Source organism: Melozone crissalis, unplaced genomic scaffold, assembly GCF_028551555.1.
Source record: "Melozone crissalis strain CALT ecotype California unplaced genomic scaffold, PUWL_Pcris_2 ptg000081l_1, whole genome shotgun sequence".
Taxonomy (NCBI): Eukaryota; Metazoa; Chordata; class Aves; order Passeriformes; family Passerellidae; genus Melozone; species Melozone crissalis.
Genome location: NW_026535858.1, coordinates 7,633,136 through 7,659,973, shown reverse-complemented (window position 1 = coordinate 7,659,973; position 26,838 = coordinate 7,633,136). Strand labels below are relative to the sequence as shown.

At 47.2% G+C, this 26,838-nt stretch overlaps 2 protein-coding genes across 8 annotated transcripts in view; one reads left to right on the top strand and one right to left on the bottom strand.

Moving 5' to 3' along the window:
* COQ8A (coenzyme Q8A) overlaps window positions 1–11,372 on the top strand; it is a 41,931-nt gene extending 30,559 nt beyond the window's left edge. Inside the window, exons 7-15 of the mRNA XM_054290318.1 lie at window positions 2,677–2,762; window positions 3,830–3,970; window positions 5,051–5,132; window positions 6,313–6,406; window positions 7,199–7,340; window positions 8,701–8,808; window positions 9,470–9,535; window positions 10,256–10,342; window positions 11,003–11,372. Coding sequence (XP_054146293.1) covers window positions 2,677–2,762; window positions 3,830–3,970; window positions 5,051–5,132; window positions 6,313–6,406; window positions 7,199–7,340; window positions 8,701–8,808; window positions 9,470–9,535; window positions 10,256–10,342; window positions 11,003–11,296 — 1,100 coding nt within the window. The 3' untranslated portion in view covers window positions 11,297–11,372. The remainder of the gene's footprint in view (window positions 1–2,676; window positions 2,763–3,829; window positions 3,971–5,050; window positions 5,133–6,312; window positions 6,407–7,198; window positions 7,341–8,700; window positions 8,809–9,469; window positions 9,536–10,255; window positions 10,343–11,002) is intronic.
* Window positions 11,373–16,498: 5,126 nt separating this feature from the next.
* The window catches only part of CDC42BPA (CDC42 binding protein kinase alpha), a 181,125-nt gene continuing 170,785 nt past the window's right edge, over window positions 16,499–26,838 (bottom strand). For all 7 annotated transcript variants that reach the window (XM_054290530.1, XM_054290531.1, XM_054290536.1 and 4 more), the window contains 3 exons: window positions 22,327–22,444; window positions 21,053–21,210; window positions 16,499–19,899 (listed from right to left, as the gene is read on the bottom strand). In XM_054290530.1, coding sequence (XP_054146505.1) covers window positions 19,768–19,899; window positions 21,053–21,210; window positions 22,327–22,444 — 408 coding nt within the window. In that variant the 3' untranslated portion in view covers window positions 16,499–19,767. The remainder of the gene's footprint in view (window positions 19,900–21,052; window positions 21,211–22,326; window positions 22,445–26,838) is intronic.

Below are 26,838 nucleotides of genomic sequence, written 5' to 3'. Positions count from 1 at the left end.
GATGAGACTGGATCTAGTAGAGTATTAAATACTTTGGCCTTACCAACCAGACAAGATCAGTTCAGTGTCCCAGAGAGCCCTGACTGGCATTTCATTTGCTAATCAGTTGGTTTAGGGGTTGCCAGGCTGATGGCCACCTGGCAGAGCCCAGTGGGAGGCATCAGCAGCTGTGCCAAAGGCTGCCACCCACATGCTGCTTTCTCACCCTCCAGAAGCTGCCAGGTGCCACTGCTGGTTCACAGTGCAGGTCCAGGAGGAGCTCCTGTGCTCCTTGCCTTCCCCTGCCCTGGTATGTGGGCAGAGCAAGCCATTGCTGGAAATCAGCTCTGCACTGAAACTCATCTGCCCTAGGTGGGATTAATTTCAGATCCTTGGGACAGCACTGAGCTGTGCCTGCTGTGTGCCCAAGGTTGGTCACAGCTGCCCTAGGCCTGGATGTGAGTGCAGAGAAGGAACTATGAAAGGCTGTCTCTGAGGAGCAGAAATGCTCTGGATTTTTATAACTTGCCTGCTGTCTCCTAAGGTTACACTGCTCTGGCAGGAGTGTCAAATACTTGGTGATTGACTTCACTCTGGTGTCAGAACAGCCTTCAGCAACCTCAGTGGTTGTAGCCAGCCCTCATTTGGACTCTTGCTATAAGTGTGTGGATTCTGCTGTGCCTGGCAGGAACACAGGCCTGTGGTGACCTTGCTGGGGGACAGCTGTGCTGAGATAAATCAGACAATGCAGAGTGTCTGTTTCTTGGGGTGGCTGTTCGGACAGGAGGGTTTCACACAGGTCCTGCCACTTCATGGGCTTCTCTGGGGCCTGGTGAGTTTGAATTCACTGCTTCTGTCAGCAGGTCTGGGTGTTAACTGGGAGCAGAGGCTCCTTGTAGCTGAGCACAAGTCACAAAGCAATTTCATTAAAACCCCTGACGTCTGTTTGGGGAGTCAGTGGATTTGTGGGGACCCACATTCCTAAAGGTGCTGCACAGAAAAGATGCCAAAGGCCCCCAGTCATCCTGTACTGAGGGAGATGGTGGAAAGGCAGCTGAGAGTGCCCTGCCTTGGCTCCTGCTTCGTGTTTTGTTCCAGTGAGGCCTCAGCACTGACCACAAAGACGTAAAACCTTATTCATCAGCGTGTGGTAAGCCTGGCAGAGCTGCCTCCACAGCAGGGCTGATTTTTGACATTGCTGCTGAGTTTCTGTACACTCAGCCTGGACTTGCAGGTTCCTTGGCTATTTGATGTTCTGCTCATGAACAAAGGCTGGGGGTGGTCAAGCACCCCAGGTAAGGATGGATGCCCTCCCAGACTATGGGTGGAAGCCCTTTGAGAGCTTTATGGATGTCAGCAGTGAGCAGAATAAAGGAGGCTGATCCTGAATGCCTGTGGCAGATGCTGATGCTTTGACACAAACAGCTTCTGGGAGTCACTCTTAGTGAGATCCCTTCTCCTTTTGCCCAGTCACCCTTGGCAGTGCAGGTGACACATTGCAGCATGGTGGTGAATACCTCCACAGAGCCCTGAGAATATTTTTGAGTGTGTTCAGAGGCTGGGCAGTGATACAGCATCAGTGACAGAGCAGGTGTTTCTGTCAGTGCACACCCAAAAGCAATGTCTCACCTTCCTGCAGGTTTGTAACATCACACAGGAGCTCCACTCACTGCTCCTGCAAAGCCTGATCCTCTTACAAACTTCTTTTGGCTCCACAGTGGGCTTTTGTTAGTGCTTTTAAATGCTGCTATGGCTTCAGTGGGAATTTGTAAATAATGCTGAGTGTTAATGTCACATCTCGGCATTATTTATCTTTTTTGTCCATTCCTTTCCATCCTTCTTCCCAGGACAGTCCTCTTAAGGTCACTGTTTGTTTCTTGTTTCCTGGGATAAACATAATGTGGTTCATGCATGTGTATTTAGACAGGAACAATCAATTTTTGTTTGAATGTCACAATTGCATGTGCAGGTTCAGTTCTCAGGATCAAGGCTTGTAGCCTGGATTTTTCCAGTATTGAGAGAGCAGCAGGTAAATATGATTGCTTTACAATCATTTATGAAATGAAAAGTTTGCCAGCAGTGGTGGTTTTTCTCTGAGTTGTTGTAGAAGCCTTTGCTGAAGCAGAGGATTAATCTTTCAAGATGCCCCAGCCCCTCCTCTTATGAGTGTAAATATTTGCTTGCTAAATACTTCTGACTTAAAAGTTTGGGCCCAGCTGTGTTCTCTGCTGCTCATTTGTAGTTGCTCTGTGTTTGGGCAGTTGTTTACAGTAGCAGATGCTGAATCCTGGTTTCTCCAAGAGTTCAGCACTTGTCTAAGTGGTGTTTTATTGCACAGCATTCTGGAGGAGCTGCTGCCCCTTAAAATGCACTGGATTAAACCACACTGGGAACCTTGGAGAGTTGGGATGGCTCCCAGGGGTCCCTTTTGTGACCTGTGTTTGCATGAGGCAGTGGCCTCTCCTAGACATGGATGCTGCCAGCCAGGAGATGAGCTGGGCTGTGACAGGGACAGAGCACTCTGCTCTTGGCTCTGTCACCTGTCACCACACCAAAAGAATTAAAGAATTACTCCTAAAACCTTCACTGGGGTGTGCCTGGGCAGGACAGCTGACCTGCCTGGATGCAGGAGCACATTCCTTGGTGTGCTGAAGGATGCAATGGCTGCTCTGAGTGCTGTGTGCTTTCCCTTGGCAGATGATGCCTTCATCAACCCCCACCTGCAGAGGATCTTTGAGCGCGTGCGTCAGAGCGCCGACTTCATGCCCATAAAGCAGATGATGGTGAGGAATATTCCTGAGTGCCTGCCAGGGAAAGGGACAATGGACAGGAAAAATGTCACCTGTGACATGCCCCAGTAAGGGAGGTGGATGGGGATTTTATAGAATATTTCAGTAAGGTTACATATTTTCAGTTGGGGGTAAAGTGTGATTCCTTCTCTCAATTGTGTGTTGTCTTTTCTCTCAAAAAATTGAAAGTTTGGGTCTAGACAGAGGGGGGAAAAATGTGGGAGTTTTTCATGTCCTGAGATTAATGTTGATATGGAGCAGGATGCTGCCACAAATATGGTTATAGGGTGTTGCTGAGTGTAGCCTCCTCTTGTGTTTCCTCTTCTCTTTCTTGTGGGTCTTAAGGTGGTGTCTAGATATGTCTACATCCCATTTTAGAAACAGACTTACAAGCCTCAGTCTGATGGAAAATAACCAGCAGCTTTGTCCTTACCATTTTGGTTAACTTGCCATCAAGAAAACCCAGAATGAAGTGAACTAAGTTTGCTTTCCCCAGTGTTTATGTTCTCTGTAAATTAATGTGTAAAGGGTGATGCCAAAGGAACTGCCAGCACTACTTATCTTCTGCAAGACACTAAGCAGAGCTAGAACTTAAATATGGCAGTCTGGCAGGGTAGCAAAAAAGATGTTAAAGTAGGCTGTGGTGTTTAATTGTCAATATTGCCTTAAAGAGAGTCATGCCTGGATTGCTTCTCTGCAGCTTGGCAGGATGATGAAAGAGGAGAAATAGCTAACTCATTTTCTTTGCTCATTTTCTGGAAGATGGCAAGTGGCACCTAAAAGGGGATGTTTGTATGCCAAGGCAGCAGTGTTTGTGTTCCAGATTTCTGTCCCTTAGGGCAGAGCCCCACAGAGATCTGATCAGCACCTGTAGAGTGCTGGGGCAGCATTGCTGGCTGCACCACTCCCTGCCTTGGTGTGCAATGACAAGGCACAGAGGATCATCTAGAAAGCAGGTTATAGGCACTCAGAACTCAGCCACCTTAGAGGAACGTGATTTCCAAGACTGAAAGTCTCAAATCTTTGCTTCCCATACCCTGATCCTTTCTATTTATTTGTAGAAAACTCTGAACAACGATCTGGGCCCCAACTGGAGGGATAAACTGGAGTCCTTTGAAGAACGCCCCTTTGCTGCTGCTTCCATCGGTCAGGTTCATCTGGCACGCTTGAAAAATGGGAAAGAAGTTGCCATGAAAATCCAGGTGGGCTTAACAGAGCAGCCATGTCTTGTTTGTGCTCAGAGAAGGGCAGGGGAGCTATGTGTGTGCTGCTAGACAAATAAGAAACATTTTAATGGAAGTGAAGAAGTCTTATGTAGTGCAAGCTGAGTGGAAAACACAGCAAAGGTTTTGCAGCTTGAGCCAGTCTGAGTCCAGATGAGCAGGAGACATCCCATAAATTTTTCACTGCAGTTTGGGATAATGGTGCTGAGGGACTGCTTGTACTTTTAGGGCTGTTTGGGAGGGTCCCACCTGCTCCCCAGGTCACTCCCTTTTCTGGGATGTGCACATGCCCCAGGCCCCTTTCTGGGTGTCAGCAACCTCAGGTGGCTGTTTCCAACAAAATGACATTCTAGAGCTAAAGCTTGTAAACCATCCTTCTACAGCATGGTTTCTAATCCCAAGGAGTGAGGTTCCTGCTGGCTGAGCAGTATCCCAGGCAAAGCTGGGATCAACTCATTGGTGGGTTTTTGTAGTATGGGGAGACTTTAGCAATATTATCAATGGGTGTGGGTGTCTTCTGAAGCAATTTGTGTCCCCAGTGCTCTCTGAAGTCAGGCCAAGGTAACAGCAGCAGAAACTGAACCCTCTGGCATCAGCACACATTTTCCTCAGCAGTGCAGGCTCCTTCCCCTTGACAGACAGGGTGAGAACAGGGTGAGGTGCCTTGCCAGGACTGGGCTGGGGCCCCACCACCTGCCCTGCTGCTGGGAATGACACTCTGGGGCTTCTAGGGCTGTGTGCTTCCAGCTGTGGGAGGGAAAGGACTGACTGCCATGGCTGTTGTGAGATTTGTGTGTCTGAGAACTCATCATGTGTGGGAAGAATTCCCATCAGAGGATCTGAACAGGCCATTCTGATTGCAGGGAGCTGCATCTTAGCCTGTCTGTGTGTCCCCTGGTTTAGATGCTGGGCTTTGAGAAAGCTTTTAGAGGAGGGATATGTGGCTCAGGATGCCCTGGCCCACTGTGGTGTGGGTGCTGAGCCAGGTGTTTTTATCCTGCCCTGTACAACCAGGCCTCATCTAACCCCAACACTGCCCTCTCCCATTGTGTCCCACAGTACCCTGGAGTGGCCCAGAGCATCAACAGTGATGTCAACAACCTGATGGCTGTCCTGAGCATGAGCAATATTCTCCCTGAAGGTAAAAAGACAGAGACCCTGTGTTTCCAGGTGGAGTTCTGCCAACCCCTTTTAAGCAGCACATTGCATGTGTCCCTCCAAGGACTGGGAAAGGAACTTAAGGATGCTAAGTGTGCCCAGGAGCAGATTCCTGCAGGAAGCAGGAGAGGCAGAGGGTGCAGGGCCAGCCTGGGGAGCCATGCTTTGTTCCCCTGTTGTGCTGCACAGGTGGGAAGTGCAGCTGTGTGTTTGTGGCCATGTGTGTGCACACACCTGCAGAGTAACTGCACTTGTCTCTGTGTGTTCTCTATAGAGACAGACACATAGGGATTCTTGGCAAAATAGAAAGTGCCCGGGAATACTCACTTTTGATGGCTTTCTAGGCTTGGAGTGTGGGCAGTGTCCAGGTGAGGTAGTCTTGCTTTGTCCTGTTACTTTCTGGTACATTTGGCAGAACTCATTCTTCTCCATGTTCCCTTGTAGCTTTCCATGCCTGCCATTCTGTGCTCTTCCCAGATGTTCTCTATTCTTTCGGAGAACTGTCTGACTTAGAACTTGCTCAGTGTCCCAGCACATGGATAAGTCCCTTTTCCCACAGGGAATGCAGGACTTACCACTCTTTTTTCCAAATACATGCCTGCAGCAGCTGTAAATATCAGTGGGACTGTACAAATGCTGCTCTAAAATCAGGCTGGGTGCTGACAGAATCTGGGACTGTTCTCTCTGGTGGCTGGGCAGGGCCCTGCAGAGGTTGCTGCAGCCACAGCTGTGTCTGGCCCAAGGAGCAGATTGGTTTTCCAAATTCAAGACTAAGACTGGGCTTGGCACCTCAGGCCCTGGCTACGTGCTGCTGCTGCAGTACACTGCATTAGTCATGCTGACTGTGCCTGGCAGTGCCTGCTGCCACTTGCAGGCAGCTATGGAGCTGTTCCTGCTGCTGTACCCAGTGCTTGGGTGCTTGTCTGTGGTGTGTGTCCCTGCACAGCCATGCCAGCAGCAGGAATGGACAGTTTGGGCTGTGGGGAGGACAGAGCAGTGCTGTGGATGTGCCTGGGCTGTGATTACTGCACAACCTGCATCTGGTTGGAAATGCACCTTGGCTCTCTGGGGCCTCCTGTGCTCCTCAGCTGCAGCTCTGGGAAGCTTAGCCTGAGCAGATCCTTTTTTCTAAGCCTGCTCTCTCTGTGCTGTTTGACTTTCAGGTCTGTTCCCAGAGCACCTGATTGAAGTGGTGAGCAGAGAGCTGGCCCTGGAGTGTGACTACCTGAGAGAAGCTGCCTGTGCAAGGAAATTCCAGTATGTTCCCACCATTGCCTTGAACCCCTTCTCTCTGTGTGTGTGGGAGAGGCAGGAGAGGTTGCTTAACTTGAGGGATGGTGTGAGCTGACTGCTGTGCCCTGCCATGGCACAGGGGAAGGGTGCATGGCTGTGGCCTGAGCTGTGCCCCAGCATCACCACCTTGTCTCAGTGGGCATGGATCAGATGAGATGTGATCACCTCCTCTGGTGCAAGTCTGTCTGTTGTGCCACATGTGAAGGTGCTGCAGTAACTCCTGAGGCTGGGTTGCAGTGCTCTTACCTCAGCCTGTGGTTAACTTCTCCCATCCCTCAGCCCAGGAGCTTTTCAGTTCAGCTCTCTTCAGGCAGTTACCACCAGCAGTGCTGCCTGCTCCCTTGGCTTGCCAAAGCACCCAGATTGTTTCTCCATGGTGCTGGATGCTCTTCCTGTCCTGCTGCAGAACTGTGCCACTGCTCCCCTTGGCAAAGCAATTCTTCCCTGTGTGCACTCTGGCCCTAAAGCCAAGTGGGGTCAGCAGAAGAGCCCAGTGCCCCTTGATGCACCAGCCTGGAGCCTTCTTAGTATCACTGCTCTGGCAGGAGATGGGACCTCAGGAGCTGGCAGCAGCTCCAAGTCACTGGCAGGGTTTCTGCTGACTTAATCCCTACTGTAATTGCTGAGGGAAACATTTCCTGGCAGCCCCAGGCAGGGTGTGGGGAGAGGCTGGTCCAGGGCTCTGTGAGGTGTTGCTGATGGGTCTGTCTGCTCTCAGGGCTCCTAAACCTCTTCCTCTCCTTTCTCCACCCCTAGGGAGCTGCTGAAAGACCACCCCTTCTTTTATGTACCCAGAGTAATAGATGAGCTGTGCAGCAAGCACGTGCTGACCACAGAGCTGGTGTCTGGCTTTCCCTTGGATCAAGCTGAAGGACTGAGCCAGGAGATTCGAAATGAGGTGAATTTGGGATGCTGGGTTTCTGCCCTTGCTCAGAGCCCTGTGCCAGGCTTGGGGGCATGCCTTGTGGCACAGCAAACCTTGAGCAGGACTGTCTGGAGCCTCCAGGAAGACTTGTTTAGGGAAGGTGGCAGTGACACTGGAGTCTCTCCAGGCTCATTTGGGCCTTGCAGGGAGGGGCTGGAGAGGGTGAATGGCAAGGGCAGCTGAAGGGGAGGTGGCCTCACTGTGTGATGCCATTTCTGATGACCTTAATTTTGGGGGGACTGTCACTAAGGGCAAAGGTGCTTTATGCAGCTGCTCTTGTGGGCAGGATTGCAGAATCATCCCAGTGCAAGAAGCTGGGTGTCATTCCTGCAGGACTGGCTGGAAAAGTACCTGTCAGTAAACAAAAGCAGGGATGTGGGGATAGGTGGGTGTTGGTGCTGAATATAGCCAGGGATTGGAGTGCTGTGGTGGGACAAGCAGCTGTTCTAGCAGCAGAAATAACTGTGCTGGTATTTGGATGTGTGTGTGTCTGTGTGTGTGAGCTGTCAGCTGTTAGGTGACTGGGGAAGAGGGCAGACTCTGTTCCCCTGGTTAAACAGATCTCAGTGTCACATTAGATTTGAAGCTGTGCCAGAGCTGGCTGGCTGTTCTTAGGGACTGTCCCCAGCAATGAGCTGCTCCATCATCAGGCCTCATTTTAAAAGTCTCTGAGCTGCAGGAACAGCCCTTCTCTCCTGTGAGCCACTGGCCTGGCTGACCCTCTGCCTTCTGACCCCAATGGCAGGGTCCTGCAGCAGGGCTGGGCTTGCACTTGGTGCTCTCTTCCTTGCACCTTGGATATGGTGTTTCACTCAGCTTTGCAGCAGCTGGAGAGGGGCAGAGTGAGGCTGGCAGTTCTGCTCAACAGGCTCCAGCTTAGCAATTCTCACAGAAAAGCTCTGCTGGAGTGTGTAATCCAGCAGGGGGGGTTTCAGGGACTGCTGCTCTTGCTTTTCTGTGCCTGTGAGTCCCAAGGTGTGGCTCTCTGCTCCTCCCTCAAGCTGGGTCAGTGCTGAGCCCACAGGGGTGCATGCTGGGTCTGGTATCATACAAGATTCCCATTCTTGCAGCACCCAGTGTGTAGTCAGTGCTGGAAAGTGAAAAGGCAGGAGCAGAATGCAGCTGGATGAGCACTGGAGCATCTGTGCCATCTGCTAAGGACATCCCATGGCAGGGCTGGGCTGGGAGTTGCTGGTGCTGTGGTGAGAGGTGTTCCTTCAGCTCTGCATAGAGCAGATGGTTCCTGCTGGTGTGGCAGTGTGTGCCCTGTTTGCTGATGCCTGCTCTAAGTTACAGGTGTGAATTTGTTTCTTGTTTCTCCTTGTTGTAAAAGATCTGCCACAACATCCTGGTGCTGTGCCTGCGGGAGCTGTTTGAGTTCCGCTACATGCAGACCGACCCCAACTGGTCCAACTTCTTCTATGACCCACAGCTGCACAAGGTAAGCCTGAGCAGCCACTCTCCTGCCTTCACAAACAGCAGTTTTCACCAGCTTTTGGTTATTCCTCATTCCCACTCCCCACTTAATGAGTCCTGACTGGGATTCTCAGTTTCCTGTCCTTGAGGCAGATAGCACAGGGAAACCTCCCTTTGCCACTTGCCCTCTCTAGGGCTCAGCAGGAAAGCAGGGCTGCTGTAACCCTGGCCCTTGAGCAGTCACAGCTACTTCCTTAACCTCAGGATCTGTTCTGAAGGTGGGAAGCTGCAGCAGGCAGTGCTCTGCCAGCACACACCTGAGCCCTGGACTCTTCAGCTAAATGCTCTTGTGCTGTGGAGATAAGACTATTAATTCCTGCTCACTGGTTTGGCTGCTTGTCTGTGCTCTGTAGGGCAGATGGAATTGCTTTTTATCCCTGAGGTCTGTGCTGCAAAGTGCTGGGAAAAGGTTCAGTGGTGCTCTGTCCCTGCACATGGAGCCTGAGTGGAGCTGCCAGCAGAGCAGGAGTGGCAGTGTGAGCACTGGGCAGTGGCCTCAGCCCTGCCCCTCAGGGCTGCAGACAGGGGCAGCTGGGATGCAGAGGAGAGCTGTTCCTGAAGAAATCAGGAGCATTCTTAAGATCAGGTGTGGTTGACTCTAAGACAAACAGCTTTGTCCATTCCAGGTGGCCCTGCTGGACTTTGGAGCAACACGAGGGTTTGATGAGAAGTTCACAGATGTCTACATAGAGGTGAGGACTTGCACTGTGCCCTAGAGAGCTGCACTTGAGTTTGCAAATACTCTTATCTCTTAGCTGTTATCACTTTGTACTGGGATACACTTTGGGTGTGGGGGAAGCAGGGCTGGAGGCAAGAGTGGTCTCTGTTCCTGTTTCATCCCTTGCCATGGCTGGCTGCAGATGTGCTGCAAGCTGCTGCCTCTCTGAGGTGGGATGTTCACACAAGTGCACTGCAGTGATGCTTGCTGGGGGCCTTGGGTGTATCAGGGCACTCACAATTCTGTGATTTTTATATGAGGATATGCAAGAATTGCTTGTTCTCCACCTGCTCCTGAGATTTTCAGATTTTCCACAGACAGATGAATGGATGTGAAGTCAAACATGCTTCCTTTGTGCTCACCATGTTCTGCACGTGGTAACTGAGCTGCCAGGGCCAGCAGCTCCCACCTAAAGCTGCTCACAGTCAGCTCTGCTGCTTCTTTGGGGAGGGGCTGGCTATTTGTGAAGCTTCTTTTGCTGTCCCTTACACTCTCTGGGCCATGTGCAGCCCTGTTGGGAAGAGGTGGAGCTTTTAGCAGTAGCTCTTAACCTGCCCAGCATGCAGGGCCTGAGGAGAGGGCAGAGGCAAGGGAGTGAGCAGTGGCTGGTGTTGGTGTGGGCTCCTGTGGCCTGGGCAGCAGTCCTGCTGTTCACTCTTCTCTTGGCTCTCCTGAAAGCATTCCTCCTTCTCAGGTAATCAAGGCAGCTGCTGACATGGACAGAGAGAGAGTACTGAAGAAGTCCATTGAAATGAAATTCCTCACTGGCTATGAAATCAAGGTATGGAGCAGAAGGGTCTGATTTTGGTGTTGGGCACAGATAAGGTGATTGCAGGTCTGTGAACTTCCCCAGACTTCTTGGTGTGCTAAAAGTGTCAGTCCAAAAGCCCTTTTGATAAGCATGAGAGAGGAGGGTAAAAAAGGTTTTGGCTTTTGTTCTCACTTCCTTTTGGGAGCAGGAAAATAATAAGGACACAGCTAGCCCCAAAACCACTGTCCTTCCTTCTCTCCCTGTGCAAGACCCTGCAGTTGATGACAATTCCTGAAGTTTCCTGACTGGGAAGTCATGAAATATAGAAAAGTATCAGTCACTTTGATTTTGTATTTTCAAAAGGATCTGGTTATTTTTTTTGAAAGCTGTTAAGGGAAAATCCATTTTCTCACATACTCCTTCCCACTGTGCCCTTGTGCAAATGTGTTAGAACCAGCATGTTGTATGACTGGGAAGATGGTTTTCTGGAAGGTTTAGCTGCTCAAAACTGTATGAACTAAATTCCTCAGTCTTGCTGGGGGCTGGAGGTTCCCTTAGTCGTGGACAGGGCTGTTTCTCCTGAGCTGCTGCTGTTAGCACTGGCATTTCTTTTCCTCCTTGGTGGTTGTCATGGCTAGTGGTGTCATCTCTCTAGTTAAGTGTTACTTATCCCTCTTTCCTTTTGGGCAGGAAATGGAAGATGCCCATTTAAATGCTGTCCTCATCCTGGGAGAGGCTTTTGCATCTAAGGAGCCTTTTGATTTTGGCAACCAAAGCACCACTGAGAAGATCCATGGTTTAATCCCAATCATGCTGAAGCACCGGCTCATCCCCCCGCCGGAGGAGACCTACTCCCTTCACCGGAAGATGGGCGGCTCTTTCCTCATCTGCACCAAACTGAAGGCCAAAATTCCCTGCAAAAACATGTTCCAAGAGGCATACAGCAAGTACTGGAGCAGTAGGGGCAAGAAGCCAGAGGAGTAGTAAGAGGAACTTGTTTTGTTGTGAGGGTCTGTTTCAGCTGAGCCTTGCAGAGAGCGTTCCAAGCCTCCCCAGCCCTCCATCCTCTTGAGATGCAGCAGCCCCATGCCCTGGAAGCCAAGGGTGCATTCCATGAGGACAAAGCTGCTCTTTCCTGCTCTGTCTGTCCTGCCTGGACTGCCAGCACAGCCCACAGCTTGCAGGAAACTCTTGAGTGCTTCTGTGCTGCTTCAAGGCACCAGCTGACTACCTTGAATGCATTTGTAACATTGTGATGGTGGCTGCATTATTGAGAGGGTTTTATAACGAGTAGGGGAAGGAGGATGAGAGCAGAATTTAATATTGAAACCTATTTGTAATTGTCCACAAATTGTTTTTTAAAAACCTTCCCTCTTTCAAGCTGAGGTGGAATTCAAGTAGTTTTCATACTGTGAATTTAGAGAATGAGATACCAAGGTGTTCCCTACCACAGACACATCCAGCACCTCCCCCACGTTTTGTAAGTCAAGTGGTGGCAGTCTGAGAACCCTCCTGGATTCTTCTGACATTGAGTTAATACAAGGGGCGTGTGTGTATGTTGAAGTTTGATGCTTTCTGCCTCTTTCTGGCTTGCAAGCTAAACATAGGAAATATTTTAAAAGTCCGAGAATTGAATGCCAGTCTCTTTTAAACACACACACACACATGCACACTCTCACAACCCATCTCAGTTCTGGGAGTCAAACATGTAATCAGCAGAGCTAGATCTGAGCACACCCAGTGGGATTCTGCACTGCTTTCCTGAGGGTGAGTTAGATAAGCTCCAACTCTGACCCCCACTGCTTGCTGGACTCCTGACTAAAACCTGCTCTGTGTGTTTCCCTGAGGCAGAACTTGCAGCAAGGCAAACAAACGTCCTGCCTCTGGAGAGCAGCTGAAATGTCACACAGTTCAAACCAGACGCACAGTTTTAAACTCCTGGAGTCGAGCTAGGAAATTGACTTTTGTAGGTTTTTGTACAAAGCCTGAACCTGTACAACTTCCTGATGTCAATAAACAAGTGCTTGTGCCGTGGGCCTGCTGCTTGTGGCTGTGTCATCTTCTGTGTGGGAATGGACACTCAGGTGAGCAGTGTCCTGTTCTGGGGATAAACTGCAGCTCAGCAGAAGTCATGGTTGATTTTCATGGTCATGCCATGAAAATCCCTGGTAATTTACTTGTTTTTTAATTATCCTTTGTTTCTATCACTCTGGTAGCAGCCTCCTGAACACAAGTCTCTCTGCCTTTCCTGCACTTGTGAAGGAGAGGCTGGTGCAGCTGAGGCTTCCCTGGTGCTCATAAGGCAAGTGCCAGGTATTGATTTACCAGCAGGCTCAGCTGGTCCTGCTCAGCTAACAGAGCCCAGGAATGCCCAGGTTGCCTGATCTTACACTCCAGGATGTGTGAAATTCTGACAGCTGACACTTCAGAGGGAGAGAACAGGTAAGAGAATAAATTCTCTCTCTCTCAGGAGTGATATCTGAGAAATAGGAAAACAGGTACTGGTATTATCTTTATTCCAAAGGCATAAGCATATAAGCCACTTCATTTAAGACTTTACTGAACAAGATGCAGTGCAGTTCAGTTCAAAATCCCAGTCAGATTATTCTTAACCTTTTGAGAAGAGTTAACTGCTGTTCAATGAAGTAATAGTTTTGCATCAAGCAGTTTGTCAGCGTACAAAGTTACAGTAACTTCCCTTGTTTTGAGTTCTGATAGACACTGTTTAGTTTTTCTCCTTTGGCTCTAGACCTTGCAGCTGTAAAAACAACAGAGCTGTTTGAGCTGTTAAATGCTTATGATAAAGTTTAGAAAGTAAAGTATAAAAAGCTGACAAGGGAATTAGATTAGGTGAGCTTCAGAGAAGATTTTCTGAAAGTGAAGATTCAAGGCCAGCATGTTCAGAGAGCAGAGTAAGCTGGAGCACTGCAGTTCAGTTTTCCCCTTGCTCATGTCAGCCCAGATCTTGTGTATACCATGCTGGGGCAAGAGTGCTCAGCTCCTGGCAAACATTCCCCTTCCCAAGAGGGTTTAGGAATGACATCCAGCTGAACAGTGGAGTTTGTTTTGCATTTGCCAGAGGGTAGCAACTTGCAGAAGCTGAGATGTTGCTTTATTAGGAGAGCTAATTAGAGCCCTGAGTCACTAATTCTCCTGACCTTTTGTGTATGCTCTGAAAGCATTAATAATGGCTGTAGCTTTGTCCAGAGAGATTTGTGACAGGAGGAATTGCATGTCAGAGCAACAGCCCTGTAGAAAACGTGAGCTAGAAACTCTGGCTTCAAGTCAGAGCAGTTGTGACATTGTGCAGTGAGCAGGGACACTTGGTCCATGCCAGGCACTGCATTTGCTTGAACTGTGCTTGCAGGCTGGAGGATGTGACTGTTCTGTGCTGCAGGAAGCTTCTGTGGTCTAGAAAAATCTCTTGTGAAAACATTTCTTCTTTGCAGAGGGCAAGCTGCAGATTAAAGCTGCCTCTGGAATGACAGTGATTTTCCATTGTAAAGGAACAAGATTCAGGCTGCCTCTGGTAGCAGTGATTTTCCTGCTTGCTTTCTTTAGTCAGCCTGGCTGCTGCATCAAAACAGAAACTGCATGCTGAGGAGCTGAACATGCAGATCAGTTTCTGCTTTTATAATGCCCAGATCCCTGACTACAAGGCCCATTTCCCAAGACCTTCACAGCTGTGATGTGCAACTGGACCCCTGGGAAATCAGAAATAAAGTGCTGATAGAAAAGTCAGAGCACAGGGACCGGGGTATGTCCCAGAGCTACAGCAGCTGCCTCAATGGGATGAGCCATGGGCTTAAATCCACGTGAACATTTTGACTGAAAGAGAGGGACAGGAGTCAGGCAGCCTTGGAAGAAGGGGGAATCATGGTGCCTGGTCCTGAGAGGGTTTGGAAATGGAAGAATGCCCAGGCTGGCACTGCTGGCAGTGTGGGATGAATAACAGCCCAGTGCTGTATTCCTGAAGCAGGTACCAAAGCCAGGACTTAGCCCAGACTCACTGAGGCTGGAAAAGACCCCCAAGATCATCAAAACCAGCACTGAGCCCAGCACTGCCCTGTTCACCATGGAACCATGTCCTTAAGTGCCACATCCACACATCCTTTGGACACTTGCAGGGATGGTGACTGCACCACTTCCCTGCACAGCCTGTTCCCCTATTTCACACGCCTTCCTGTGAAGAAATGTTTCCTAATATCTAATATAAACTGCCCCAGGCCCAACAAAGCCATTTCCAACATTACACCAAGAGGGGAATGAATGAAGAGGAAGATGCACCAACACACTGTGGTACAGGAAAAATTCCAGGCTGACTTGGGAGGGATGGGATGACAGGAAAGGGTCAGGGCACATGCAAAACTTCAAAAAATATTCTGAGATGTACTTAAAAGTGCATCAAGGCCAATGTGATGCTGGTAGCTCAGAACTAAGAAACAATCCAGGCTCTAGCACTAAGACAGCTGAAATATTTGATGTGTAACTATAAATGAAGGCAGAACACCAAAACCACTGATTACAACTCCATAACTATCTCTTTTCTTAGGTCATCACAGCACAGCTGACCCAAGAAAAAGGTCAGGAAAACTATTCAATATAGAAAAGTATCCAGTCACTTTGATTTTGTATTTTCAAAAGGATCTGGTTATTTTTTCTGAAAGCTGTTAAAGGGAAATCAATTTTCTCACATACTCCATGTGTTAGAACCAGCATGTTGTATCTTCACCATTTCTATTTCCTCCTCAAATCTTAGTGGGGGAAGGTGGGAAAAAAGACAGAACATCTACATTTCTAACAGTTCCCTGTTTTATTGCAGTACATCAAAGTAGGTTAATATTAAGTGTGTTACCAACATAAAATATTGGTGGTAAGTCATTTTTACATTGTTGACTGTTCCACCTTAAATATTTCTGTGCAAAAGAATCTACATCATTGTTCTGTAGCAGAGAATCTCTTACAATGTCCCCTACAACATTGAGGGCATTAAACAAAAGAGTGAGAAGAGGCAAAAAGCAGAATTTTTCCCCCACACGCACACTTGTCAGCTTTTATACTCTAAAACAAAAAAAAGTGATTACATCTATGCCATGCAAAACTGTACAATAATATTACAATGAAAAACCTAAAAAACATATTTTAAAAATAAATGATATGAAACTGTCATACATAAAAAGGCAGGTATAGCAACACTGGTTTGTTTGTGGATTTCTTCCCTGTAGATGACTGTCTCAAATGGAGAATGAAAATGGGTTGTACTGAGCTGCAGCTGGAATGAGAGGAGCTGGAATTCAGACTGGAAACCCTGCAGCAGAGCGGCCTCTGGGGGTGTTCATCAAACAAACTGTGAACACAAAGGGCACAGAAGGGTGCTCACACTTTGTGTTAGTGCAGAAAAGTTGTCCCATTTCCTCCATGGAACGGGCTCGTGTTCACAGAAGAACCCACAGCAGGAATTGCTATGTGCCAATTGGATTCTCAGACTAAGGCTCAGGAGCTGGGGGTACTTGCACTGCATGAAGTTTTACCCTTAATGCATTCATAAAATTGAAAAGAAAACTTTTTTCCACCCAAGAGCATGTTTGTCCTGTCCCTCAGGGTCTGGCCATGCAATGCAGCACAGGGCCAGATTCTGTTTCTGTGTTAATAATCCAACTGTTCTGTTTGAAAGGGCTGACACACTGTGAACCAGTTAGGTGCATTAAATTACATTTCTATAAATAAACTATGCTTTTTGGACTTTTTTGGTATGGCAAGACCCTTAACTTCTCTCTGCCATGTACCTGAGAATAATACACCTGCATTGTAACTTATCAGAATCAAATCAAAGAGAGAACATTCCTGACTCAGTTTTGAAACTCATTTAAATGGGCAAAATACACATTCATAACAAGCCACAGCAATTAATGGAGGGAAAAAGAAGCAACTATTTCACCACAGTCTCAGGAATGTTTTTTTTGAAACCACCAGCTGTCTTCTGCAGGCCAAAGGCAAGAGAGAAGAGAGGACTGTAGCCCTGCTTTTGGGTTTATGAAATGTGGGAGGAAGCCACATACCTGTGTGTGCACACGTGCAGGGGAAAACTATTTACCAAACCTATTCCATCCTATAACCTGGAATCCTTAGTAGCTGCCTGAATCTGTTCAGATCCCTGTTGCCATCAAAATAGAGGAAAAAAAAAAGGCAAAAACCCATCTGTTCAAGCACTGTCAAAAATGCAAACAAACACCTTCAGTCTCAGCCAAAAGGAAAAATCCCAGCTAGAAACACATCCTGTGTACAGAGAACATGTGCCACACTCAGGAATTCGGGGGGAGGTTTCAGCTCCCAGAACAAAATGCAGCCCTCGACCTGTGGAGTTGAAGCAGTGCTACAGTGCCAAGGAGCAAACATCAAATACAGGAGACAACTGCCCTGGAGATACCAGTCAAGAGTCTTACAGTTCAAATGACCAAGTTACTTTTCCCTTAGAAAGCTCAGCTGCAGTATGCATACCAACAAAGAGAGGTGAGTCTGGTTTCAAATTGAGTCTGTAACCAAATGGTCCCCAAATATATAAAACTATTTAAGCCCTAGGACAATTTTTCTCTTTTCCAATAAGTGATGTGGTCATTTGCTTTTCAACTGAGAGAACAGTTGCTGTTTCTCTTCTGAACAGACACATATAAAAATGCACAGGACCAAAGTAATGAGTAAATAAACCCTAGAGAAGACTGCTGAGGCTTGGACATTGTAGTGTACAAACAGCGTGGGCCTGTGGAGCTCTCATCCTCTGAGCTTAGTGTTGGACACAGCTGACCTATGCTCTGCCTGAAAATGCCAGGGTTGGTATCAACAGATTGCAGGCACTGGAACAGAGCAAACACAGGGGTTTGCTCAATTTAATGTTTGCTAAGTGGTGGCTCTTCAGGTTCCATTTTCAGCCAGAGCTTTAGCACAGCTGCAGAAAAATAAAGTCCATGGAAAACGATCCTGTGACCCTCTCTCAGGGGACTGCCATGCAGGCTGCTCTGTCTTTAATGACTACTGTTTAAATGCCTTCTCTCAACATCAAAATAAGATTATTATTTAAATACAACATATAGTAAATACAAACTAGTCTGCAAAGGCTTTGAAAAGTGTGTGGACATGCTTCACCAAAACAAGGGAATTGTGGGGAAAAAGCAGTGCCTATACTTGAAGCAATATGCAGCCTTTAAAAAGAAGCTGATGTGGAATTTCAATAATGCCAATAATGCCCTGCCTATCTGTCCCTCAGAAATACATAAACTTTTCTGGGAGGAATTACTTTCAGATGCTTTGCTCTTTGCTAAAGCTTTTAATTTCAAATGCCAGGCTTGCAAAAGTAGTAGGTTTGAAGTGAAAACAAACAACACAACCAGCTTTCTACTCTGAAATACCCAAATAGGAGAGAGACAGGCTTTTGATATGATGGTTCCTACAATAATTTCTTGAATCCCTGTCCCAAAATAACACTGAATGAACTTAAACTTGGATAAGCCTCTTGATTCAGAGAGAAAGAGAAATTTTACCTATGAGACCCAGCACGATTAAATGGATTAGATGATCTGTGTCTTGTTCCCTATGTCACATGTAGATCATACCTGGAAATTACTGTACATGGTTTGAACTTACCTACAACCTCTATTAGGGAAGACAGAAACTGCAAAACTCCAAACACCTCTGTGTGGGTGAAACTCTACATAACTGCTGACTGCAAGAACATAGAATGGTTTAATGAGAGCCATAACAAGTTTCCAAAACCCACAAACCCCAATAGTCTAAATACAAAAAGCCCTTATGTGTTTGAGTATGGTCATAGTATGAAGTCAGCAACAACACTACTGGGAAGAGAGGCTCATCCCAAATGAAAAGCACAATCTGCCTTGCTAACTAAAGAGAAGAGACATCTTCCTCTTACCATACATCTGCTATCAGTTTCTCATTTATTCTGCCGACTGGGTGACCACTTCAGCTTTCTATTTATTGTTCCAGCTTCAGCAAGCTCTGCCTTCCACTGCAATACTTCCTGCCCTCCAACCTGCCCTGCTTTTGGAACCAAACAGCAGGTGAGCACATAGAAACAACTGCAAATAGCACAAACCCACAGCACAGGTAGGGGGCAGAGGAAAACCAACCTTGCCAGTGCAGCAGTTGTGGGTCACCAGGCGTCTCTGACTACCACAGTGTGAACAGTGTGAGGTCAGTCTTCAAGGTTCTTTGTTGCTACAGTGACAGCAAAGCCAGCCAGGGCCAGCTTTGGGCTAAGGGCACTCGTTTGGCTGATGTGTATTAGCAACCAGTATTTGGTAATGACTGTAAGAGTCTGCTGCTCAGGGATGGTCAAGGAGGTCAAGACTGCTCCCTTCTGAGTTAAACCTGCTGAAAGGCTGACCCAGGGGAACAGTTTTCCTGCTGAATCCAGCTGCACTGAACTCCCTTGCTGCCTGAAGGACCTCTCCTGTAGCTGCTGCAAGGCTCCAGCTCACAGGTGGCACGCACGGAGCCAGGGCAGCCTGTGGCTGGCTGCTGGCACAGGGCCTTGCTGCCAACTGCTGTAGTTTCTGAAAAGGATGGGGACTGTGAGGAAAACAGGAATTACAGCTTCAGTTCTGCTACTGAAGGCCAGGAGGAGAGAAGTGTGGTGAGAGCACTGCGGGGGCAGCGCCGTGAGCACGCGGAATCTCTGTCCTGCCGGAGGTTTTAGCCAGGCCTCCGAGTCTGTAAATCACCAAGCATGAAAACAGGGACAACACAAATCTTAAATTAAAGGCTCTCTTAAATAAGCATCCATCTTCTGCTGCATACACAATGCTTTTTTTTCTTTGAATATATACATACGTATTTTACTCTAACATCTGCGTATTTATTTAAACTCTGTACTGTAGTAAAATATGCATCATTTTAATCAATAAGGATTTGCTGGCGACAATCAGATTGACATTCAAACGTGGTGGCTGAAAGCTTTTATGTGCCTCTGACATACTGATCATTCCCCATGGTGGGGAAGGGGTCTCTGTGCTACTTTTGTACAGTACAATGAGCTATTGTATGAAAACAAAATCCCTCTGAATTTTCTCTTGTTGACACTGGTCTGGTCTACTTACGCTACCTTTTGGGAAGTGGAAGGGGAGTGGGATAAATATGTCTTTAAAAATGAAGCAGCTGTAACCACAAAAATGAAACCAATACTAATACAAATCTACAGCATCTGATATTTACCAACACCCTAGCTTTGCTCATTTGCTGCTGTCAGATCTGGGGAGGTGAGGCAATGCTGAACGGTGCTGAAGGCGACCAGCTTTTACCTTCCTCTGTACCCCACTCCCAGATCCTTTTCCGACAGGGAATGGGGAGGGTTAGGAGGATGAAGGTGAGAACTGGAGCAAGTGAAGGGGGCAGCCATGGGGACAGCAAGCTGATGTGATGCCAAATCTGAATGCTGAAGCAGTTCATGAGTCCCAACTCACGTGGTCAGAGCTCTCCAGGGAGAGGCTCTTGGTCTTGTGAGGAGAAACCGGGCTGGGAGGGCTGCTGAGGTTGGAGCTGTTCGATGCTGTCGAGTGTCTTGGAGAGTCAGAGTCCTGCAGCCCAGAGACACACAGGAACACCAGTAAGTAACAGGACAGCAACTTTGGGGGTCACTGAGAGTGTCCCAGCAACAGTGGCCGGATTCAAAGCCCTCTGCTGATTTTGCTTGTCCAAAAATCCTGAGGGATCTTTTTTGCTCACCATTTCCAAGGAGACCCAAGATTAAATGGTCAGGTCACTCTGCTTTCAGCAGGCATAAGTGATACTGACATAAGGACACAGCACCAGGGGATTCTGGCAGTCTGTGTGTTGCCAAGGGCTGCTTGGCCAGCAGAGTGTGCAGCTACAACAGCTCCTGTTGCAGCTGCACATAATTTTCACACATTATGATCAAGATGCTCTTGCACTAAAATGAGAAATCTTTGTGGCTTCATCACAGCTCCCTGTTCTATGTCAGCCCCAGGGTATCAGTTCAAACATCCTATGAAGTTACTTGGATCTTCCAGAGTACAGGAGAATGCAGCTCTGAGCCTGAAGTTGGACTGACAGCTGCCTTTCAGCTTCCACTGTCAGGATATATCCAGTATCATGAAAAGCTTGTGTGATGTCTTATTTTCACACTCCTTGGTAAGAACACGGGTTGGGGAAGTTTTGTAGGCCAGTTTCAGATTGAACCCTCCTATGTAAAACAATTTTGGCTGGAGGGACTGAGTTTAGCACTGGGCAGGGTTTCAGTCCTATCATAATGATAGTCTTGACTGCACAGAATAGAAATTATTAAATCAATTTCCTGCTCTAAATGAAATTATAATTCTTAAATTGCCTTGTTAACTTCTGAGTACAAAGTGTCTCCTGTGAAGTGGTTGCTAAGATAGCTTATGAATCTTTGCACATAAAGGCCAAAAGGAATATCAGCACTTCAAGCAATGATATGCCACGATCAGGCTGTTACTCTACGGGCCTATGTTTGGGGGAGCCTTGCTAGCAACATATCTCCAGCTAAGGAATGCAGAGAGCTTTTTCTGCATCCTAAATACCAGCACCAGAGTTGACACTTTGACCAAACCCTTTGGCAGCTTGAAATACAGGAAATCCACCTCTCCACTCTCAATGACTCCCAAGCTTGTAGGCAGCCCCATGAGAGGACTGAAGTGCCTCACCTTTACCCACACCTGCAAGGTTTCTCCTCCTGCTGCAGCCACTCACCTCTCGCTCGTAGTCCCTTGTGGGAGCATCACTGCCCTGGTCCAGCCCCCCTGAGGACAGGGAGCCGTCCGAGGGCGATGCCATGGGCTGGCGCTTCGCTCCGTAGCTCCCGCCCGAGAATTCCCTGCGCAAAGCGCTGCCGTTCTGCGCCGACGATCCTGCAACAGAGAATCAAACTGAGCTACAGAGTCACAGAGTCACAGAATAATGAGGTTGGAACTCTGAGATCAAGTCCAACCTATGCCCTAACACCTCAACTAGACCACAGCACCAAGTGCCATGTCCAGTCTTTTTTAAACACATCCAGAGATGGCGATTCTGCCACCTCCCTGGGAAAAACAGTCCAGTGCTTTGTTATTCTTTCGGAAGAAAAGTTTTCCCTAATATCCAACCTATACTGTCACAGATGTATTTTATGAAAAATCCTTTTGCTAGGATCTTTTCTCCTGAGAAGCTGGGAGGCCTCAGGAACAAAATGTAAACAATGGTTATCTGCTGCTGTGGAATGCCACAGGTGCATCTTGATTGGTCTCATGTGGTTGTTTCTAATTAATGGCCAATCACAGCCCAGCTGGCTTGGACTCTCTGGTCAGTCACAAGATTTTATTATCATTCCTTTCTATTCCTTTCAAGCCTTCTGATGAAATTCTTTCTTCTATTCTTTAATATAGGTTTACTATATAATTTTCTTTTAAATAATATATATATATCATCAAATAATAAATCAGCCTTCTGAAACATGGAGTCAAGATTCTTATCTCTTCCCTCGTCCTGGCACCCCTGCGAACACCCCCACAATGGAGCTTGTGAACAACTTGTCACTGATTTAAAACACTTGAGCAGGAGCAAAACAGTCCCAGGGCTAAGAATGTAATTTGAATTCTAACATCAATTAAAAAAACCTGACCAATTATGAGTGTGGGACTCTCAAAAGCAATACCTGCTTATTCACGTGCTCCTTTGAAAGCAAGACTAAAATGCCCTGCTAGCCTTGGCAGCAACACAGTCAGCTGTCACTTGGTAAAATCCTCATCCAGTGTGGACAGAATCACAGAATTTCTAGGTCGGAAGAGACCTTTAAGGTCATCGAGTCCAACCCACGTTCTAACACCTCAACTAGATCATGGCACCAAGTGCCACATCCAGTCTTTTTTTAAACACGTGGAGGGATGGTGACTCCACCATCTCCCTGAGTAGATGAAGCAACTGCAGGCAGCCCTTTCCCTGCCACACTTGTGCCCAGCCCCCAGTGGAAGAGAGCTCTGTTTGCTTACGTGCTGCCAAGCCGCTGCTGGCACTCATGGAGCGTCCCGGCTCCGTGCGGGATTTGGTGATCGACGGGATGCTGACAGAGCCGCTGAACACCGTCCGGCTCTCCTGGGGCCGCAGGTTCTGAAATGCACACACACACACCATGGTCACTCACCCACTGCTGCCTCAACCTTGCTGTTCTGCCCCAAAACACGGGAAAGCCCCAACCTTACCAGAGCTGAGTATCTGGGCAGCAAGTCAGCAAAAATTGCAAAATAATATTCTGCAGTTTAGTGCAGAGACTGGCAGCACACGCAACGCGGCAGTCAAGTGCTGAATTACATGGACATATGCAGGCAACTGAAAGAATACACGGAATAATTCCAGAATTTCCCTGAAAGAATGGCTTGCAAGCCTAATTAAGCTGCTGTGGGTATATTCAAGTCACACTGCATAAATCCTTCTTTCTGAACACAAGCTTCCAAGGATCTCATTACAATTTCTCTTTGATGCTATCATCTGTGCCATGATTGTGTAAGTTGATACAACATCCAGGTTAATCCCTAATGCTTGCAGAGTTATTAATAGATAGTGGATCAATCTGTATAGCAATTAGTTATGAAATTCCAAAGGTGTTAACAGCATCCCTCCAAACCTACACTAGCTGAGCCAAAGTGAGAAGCAGCCTCCTGTTTCCAGCCTGCACAAAGAGGAGGACCAGAGTACATGCCACTGTTTTTCTACATATTTTAATTATTGCTCCTGTTTTGAATCCTGAGCGTTCCAGTGTGATTTTCTAAACTAATCAGTTACTGGACTGAAGGGATCCTTTACTGAGGAGATAAACCACAACTTCCCTAGTTGGATATGGCAGTTCCCCAAACATAAGCTGTCTTTAAAAGAAGGTGAAAGAGTACTTTGAAGTGAGTTCTGGGAGATTTTATTTCTGCTTCTGTTAACCTACAGCTGACCTTAGGGGAGAAGACCTTTCAGATTATTTAACCCCTCTCTCTGTGTATGAGCTGGCTTCCCTGCCCATGTGTGTCATTTCAGCCCTGGCTAAATATGAGACCTCATCAATAGAGTGTGATTATTAAGCCAGTACCATTAAGTTAAGCTAATATTAACTATTAAGCCAACACCATTAACTGGGAACGGGTTCAGGGAACCTTCATAGATACACAATGTGAAAGAAATGCAGGTAGCCCTAAGAATTACTTCCTTTACCCTCTACAGCACCCCCTCTGCAATAACTGTTTGTTTCTTCCTATTTATATTTTATTTTTCCCCATCCTCACACTGGGAAGAAGTAGCCATATATAAAACAATAGTTGCAAGTGCAGTGCTTCTTTCAACTAGGATGTTTAGGAAAATTTCAGATCAGAACAAAGATTCTACCCCACAAGGATATTCTCAGAGAACCTTGGTACTACCCATGTCTCTATCTGTATTTTAAAATGGGTAACTAAATTGAGGCTTTGTAAGAAACAGATTTTATACAGGTCAGATCTCATCAGATAAATTTTACCAACCTGCTGCCAAATCCAGTCCTGCAATGATCCTTGGAATCATTGCTCTGACAGACCCCTTTGATCTTACAGGCAACCCTTGGCGTTTCATTCTCCCAGGGTGCCAGAAATGGCTGATTTTTACAGTGCAGCAAATAAGAATTAAAATGTCTCATCTGTTCCCAGATCTCTCACAAAAACCAGCAAAAGAGAATCAGAGACCTTACCAATGAAAAAGCCCTTTTTACTTCTCCCTTCTTCCACTGCTGCACCATGAGGATTTATACCTAAAGGCTTGAAACAGTCTCTTAAATTATTTGTGGGATACTATTGCTGTCTCTTGCTTAGCTTCTCCCTTTCTTTTTTTGGTTTTTTTTTAACATCAATAACCAACCTACTTTGTAGTACAAAATACTGAGCTGCTGTATTTTCCCCATGTGACAAACTGAGATGCAGAGTTTGAGCATCCTGGCTGTAGCTACACCATGGAGGGTTGCTCCCCTGGCCATACACAAAGAACTGAGGGGCTGAGGGATGACTTACTGCTGTGTTTTGACAAAGAAAGGAAAGCCAAGTGCAGCACTGGCTTTTAGCACATGTGCACTGGGGTTAGTACACTGGGGCTGCAAGGCTGGAATAAACCTACAGAGGTTCGTTTTGCGAAGAGAACAATTCTGTTTAATGATAAGGTGATTAACCTCCTTCACAGTGACTGAGCAGGCAACATACAGGCACCAGGGGAAGGAGGGAATGGGTGGGTGCACAAAAAAGACTCATTTGTTTTAACACTGTGCTCTAAAGATGATTATTCTTCGTGCCCTCAGTTTGCAACGTCCATGTAATTCCTTGTAGGAAGTCTCTCCACAAAGCAAATCTTTCATCGTTCTTTGTTCCAAAAATAAAATAAGCACATGCCAGGGCTGCTGGCATTTTGGACCAAACCTCCTGGAAGTGGTGTGCACATGATGCAGGAAGGGGGTTCAAAGGAAAATGAACGGCGATTATTAGCGGTAGTTATAAAGCAGCACAACGCAGCAGGTTAAAAACACAGAAAACAAAAGGAAACCTGAGCTTGCTTTAGAGAGACAAAAACCCCTCATTTCGAGCAACAATTCAAATCCTAGCAGGAAAGTTCATCCCCACTGCTGGACCAAATGGAGAAAGATGAAAGAAGTTGGGGGAAAAGCAGCAGCGGAGAAGCTGCTGCTGAGCACAGTGAATCACTGTGAAACAGGGTGAGAGATTATTTGGGTGCATCCCATTCCAGCTGGAGAGTGGAGCTGTGGGTGCAATCAGTGCCAGGGTTACAGAGCCTCTGCTCCTGCCCCAGCTCCCTGGGCACCTTCTCCAGCACTGGGATGAGGGGCAGGCTCTGACTGGACAGGTTCAGCACCCACAGTGACAGCTTCTGTTCCTCTGTCCATTGTGCTGCTTGGTCTTGTTTTGGGTTTTGTTTTTGTTCTGAAGTAGTGCTCTCTGTTCATCACACTATAAAACTCAGCTTTCAACTCTCCCATGAAATAACATGACAGACTCTACTTTAACAAGTCATTTTTCAACTCCCCTATGGATTCCACACTGCCCTGGTTCCAATATCCAGTCCTACCTGGGACCATGGCACCCTTCTTACACTAACATCTCCAAACACAAAGGGAGGATGGACAGACATGAAACCAAACTCACAGCCTGGCTTTCCATACAGCTTCCAGCACCTCTACCCTCATGCCCCAAAGCAGACAAACACCTCTCCTCACACAAAACTAAACCTCTAGTGCTCTAAGGAGCTAACAAGGCAGGATATCTTGACACTCCAGGCTGCCCACTTCACTTTTCTTTCCCCTCCAGTTTATGCTAGGAGGCTGCAACATTAGGATGAAGGATGCTCCTAAAGAAAAAATTGAGAGTTATTGTCTGAAGCACCAGGGGTCATTCCTTACTGATGCCAGGGAGACTACTCACATGAGAAAGGGAAGGTAGAGAGAGGGTCACAGTCCGGTGACACATCACTGCCTGTTAAACACAGACAACTTTATAGCACAGTTGGATTAAAACAACTCTGTCACAACCAGAACTGAAATACAGCTTCAGTGACCCTATAATGACCCTCTAGGAGAGAAACAGCTTTCAATTCAACTTAGCAGTATTTTTTTTTTGCATTTCAACAGAGCATTCCTCTTGTGTATTAATGGCTGTGACAACTGGGACTCACAGCAGTGACACATGACCATGCAGGTAACCAGTCAAAGCTCAGCTGTGCAAATTGGTTTTGGAGCCATAAGAAGAACATTTATTTTCCTCCTGCATTTTTAAATTCAGTCCAGTGTTGGATGCAGGTATGTTTCCAAAACCTTCCCAGTGACAGGGCTCCAGCAGGGCAGCCCAGAGGCACTGGAAGCAGCCTGGCAGTGAAAGCTTGCCAGAAACCAAGAGCAATGTTCCCATGACAGCAATGGGCATGGCCTGGACCCACACAAATCCTGAGCAAACAACAGCACCACACACATCCACCTACAGCTTATTGCTGATATATCAGTCCCAGGCAGAGCTGCAGGCCCCAGCATGGTGCAGAGCTGTGATGCACTGCAGGTACCTGTGTCCCTGCTTCACTCTGGTTTGCATTTCTACAGGACACAGCAAACCCCAGGCAGGCAGACCTGGATGCACAATGCAAGGAAAAAAGGGAAGACCACTTCCATCCCTCCAGTCTACACTGGAATTGGAAGGATACCTAAAGAACAGCATCCTACCTCAGTTTCTTCCTAAATCTACATCAGCAAGTTGTCACTATCTTTAATTTTTATCCTGTTTCCACATGTTCTAATTTAACTTATTTACCTTAACCTAGAAACTGCTTGAAGTACTAGTTGTGTCTGTCCCTTTCCATCTGTGTCCAGTACAGTGCACAAATTCTCACATTCCACATGAATTCATCATAAACAAACAGCCTGAAAACTTGGTCCAACACAGACAGATCCAGAACCTCTTCCTAATTCACCCTGGTATGCAGCCCTGTGACTGCTAGAGTAT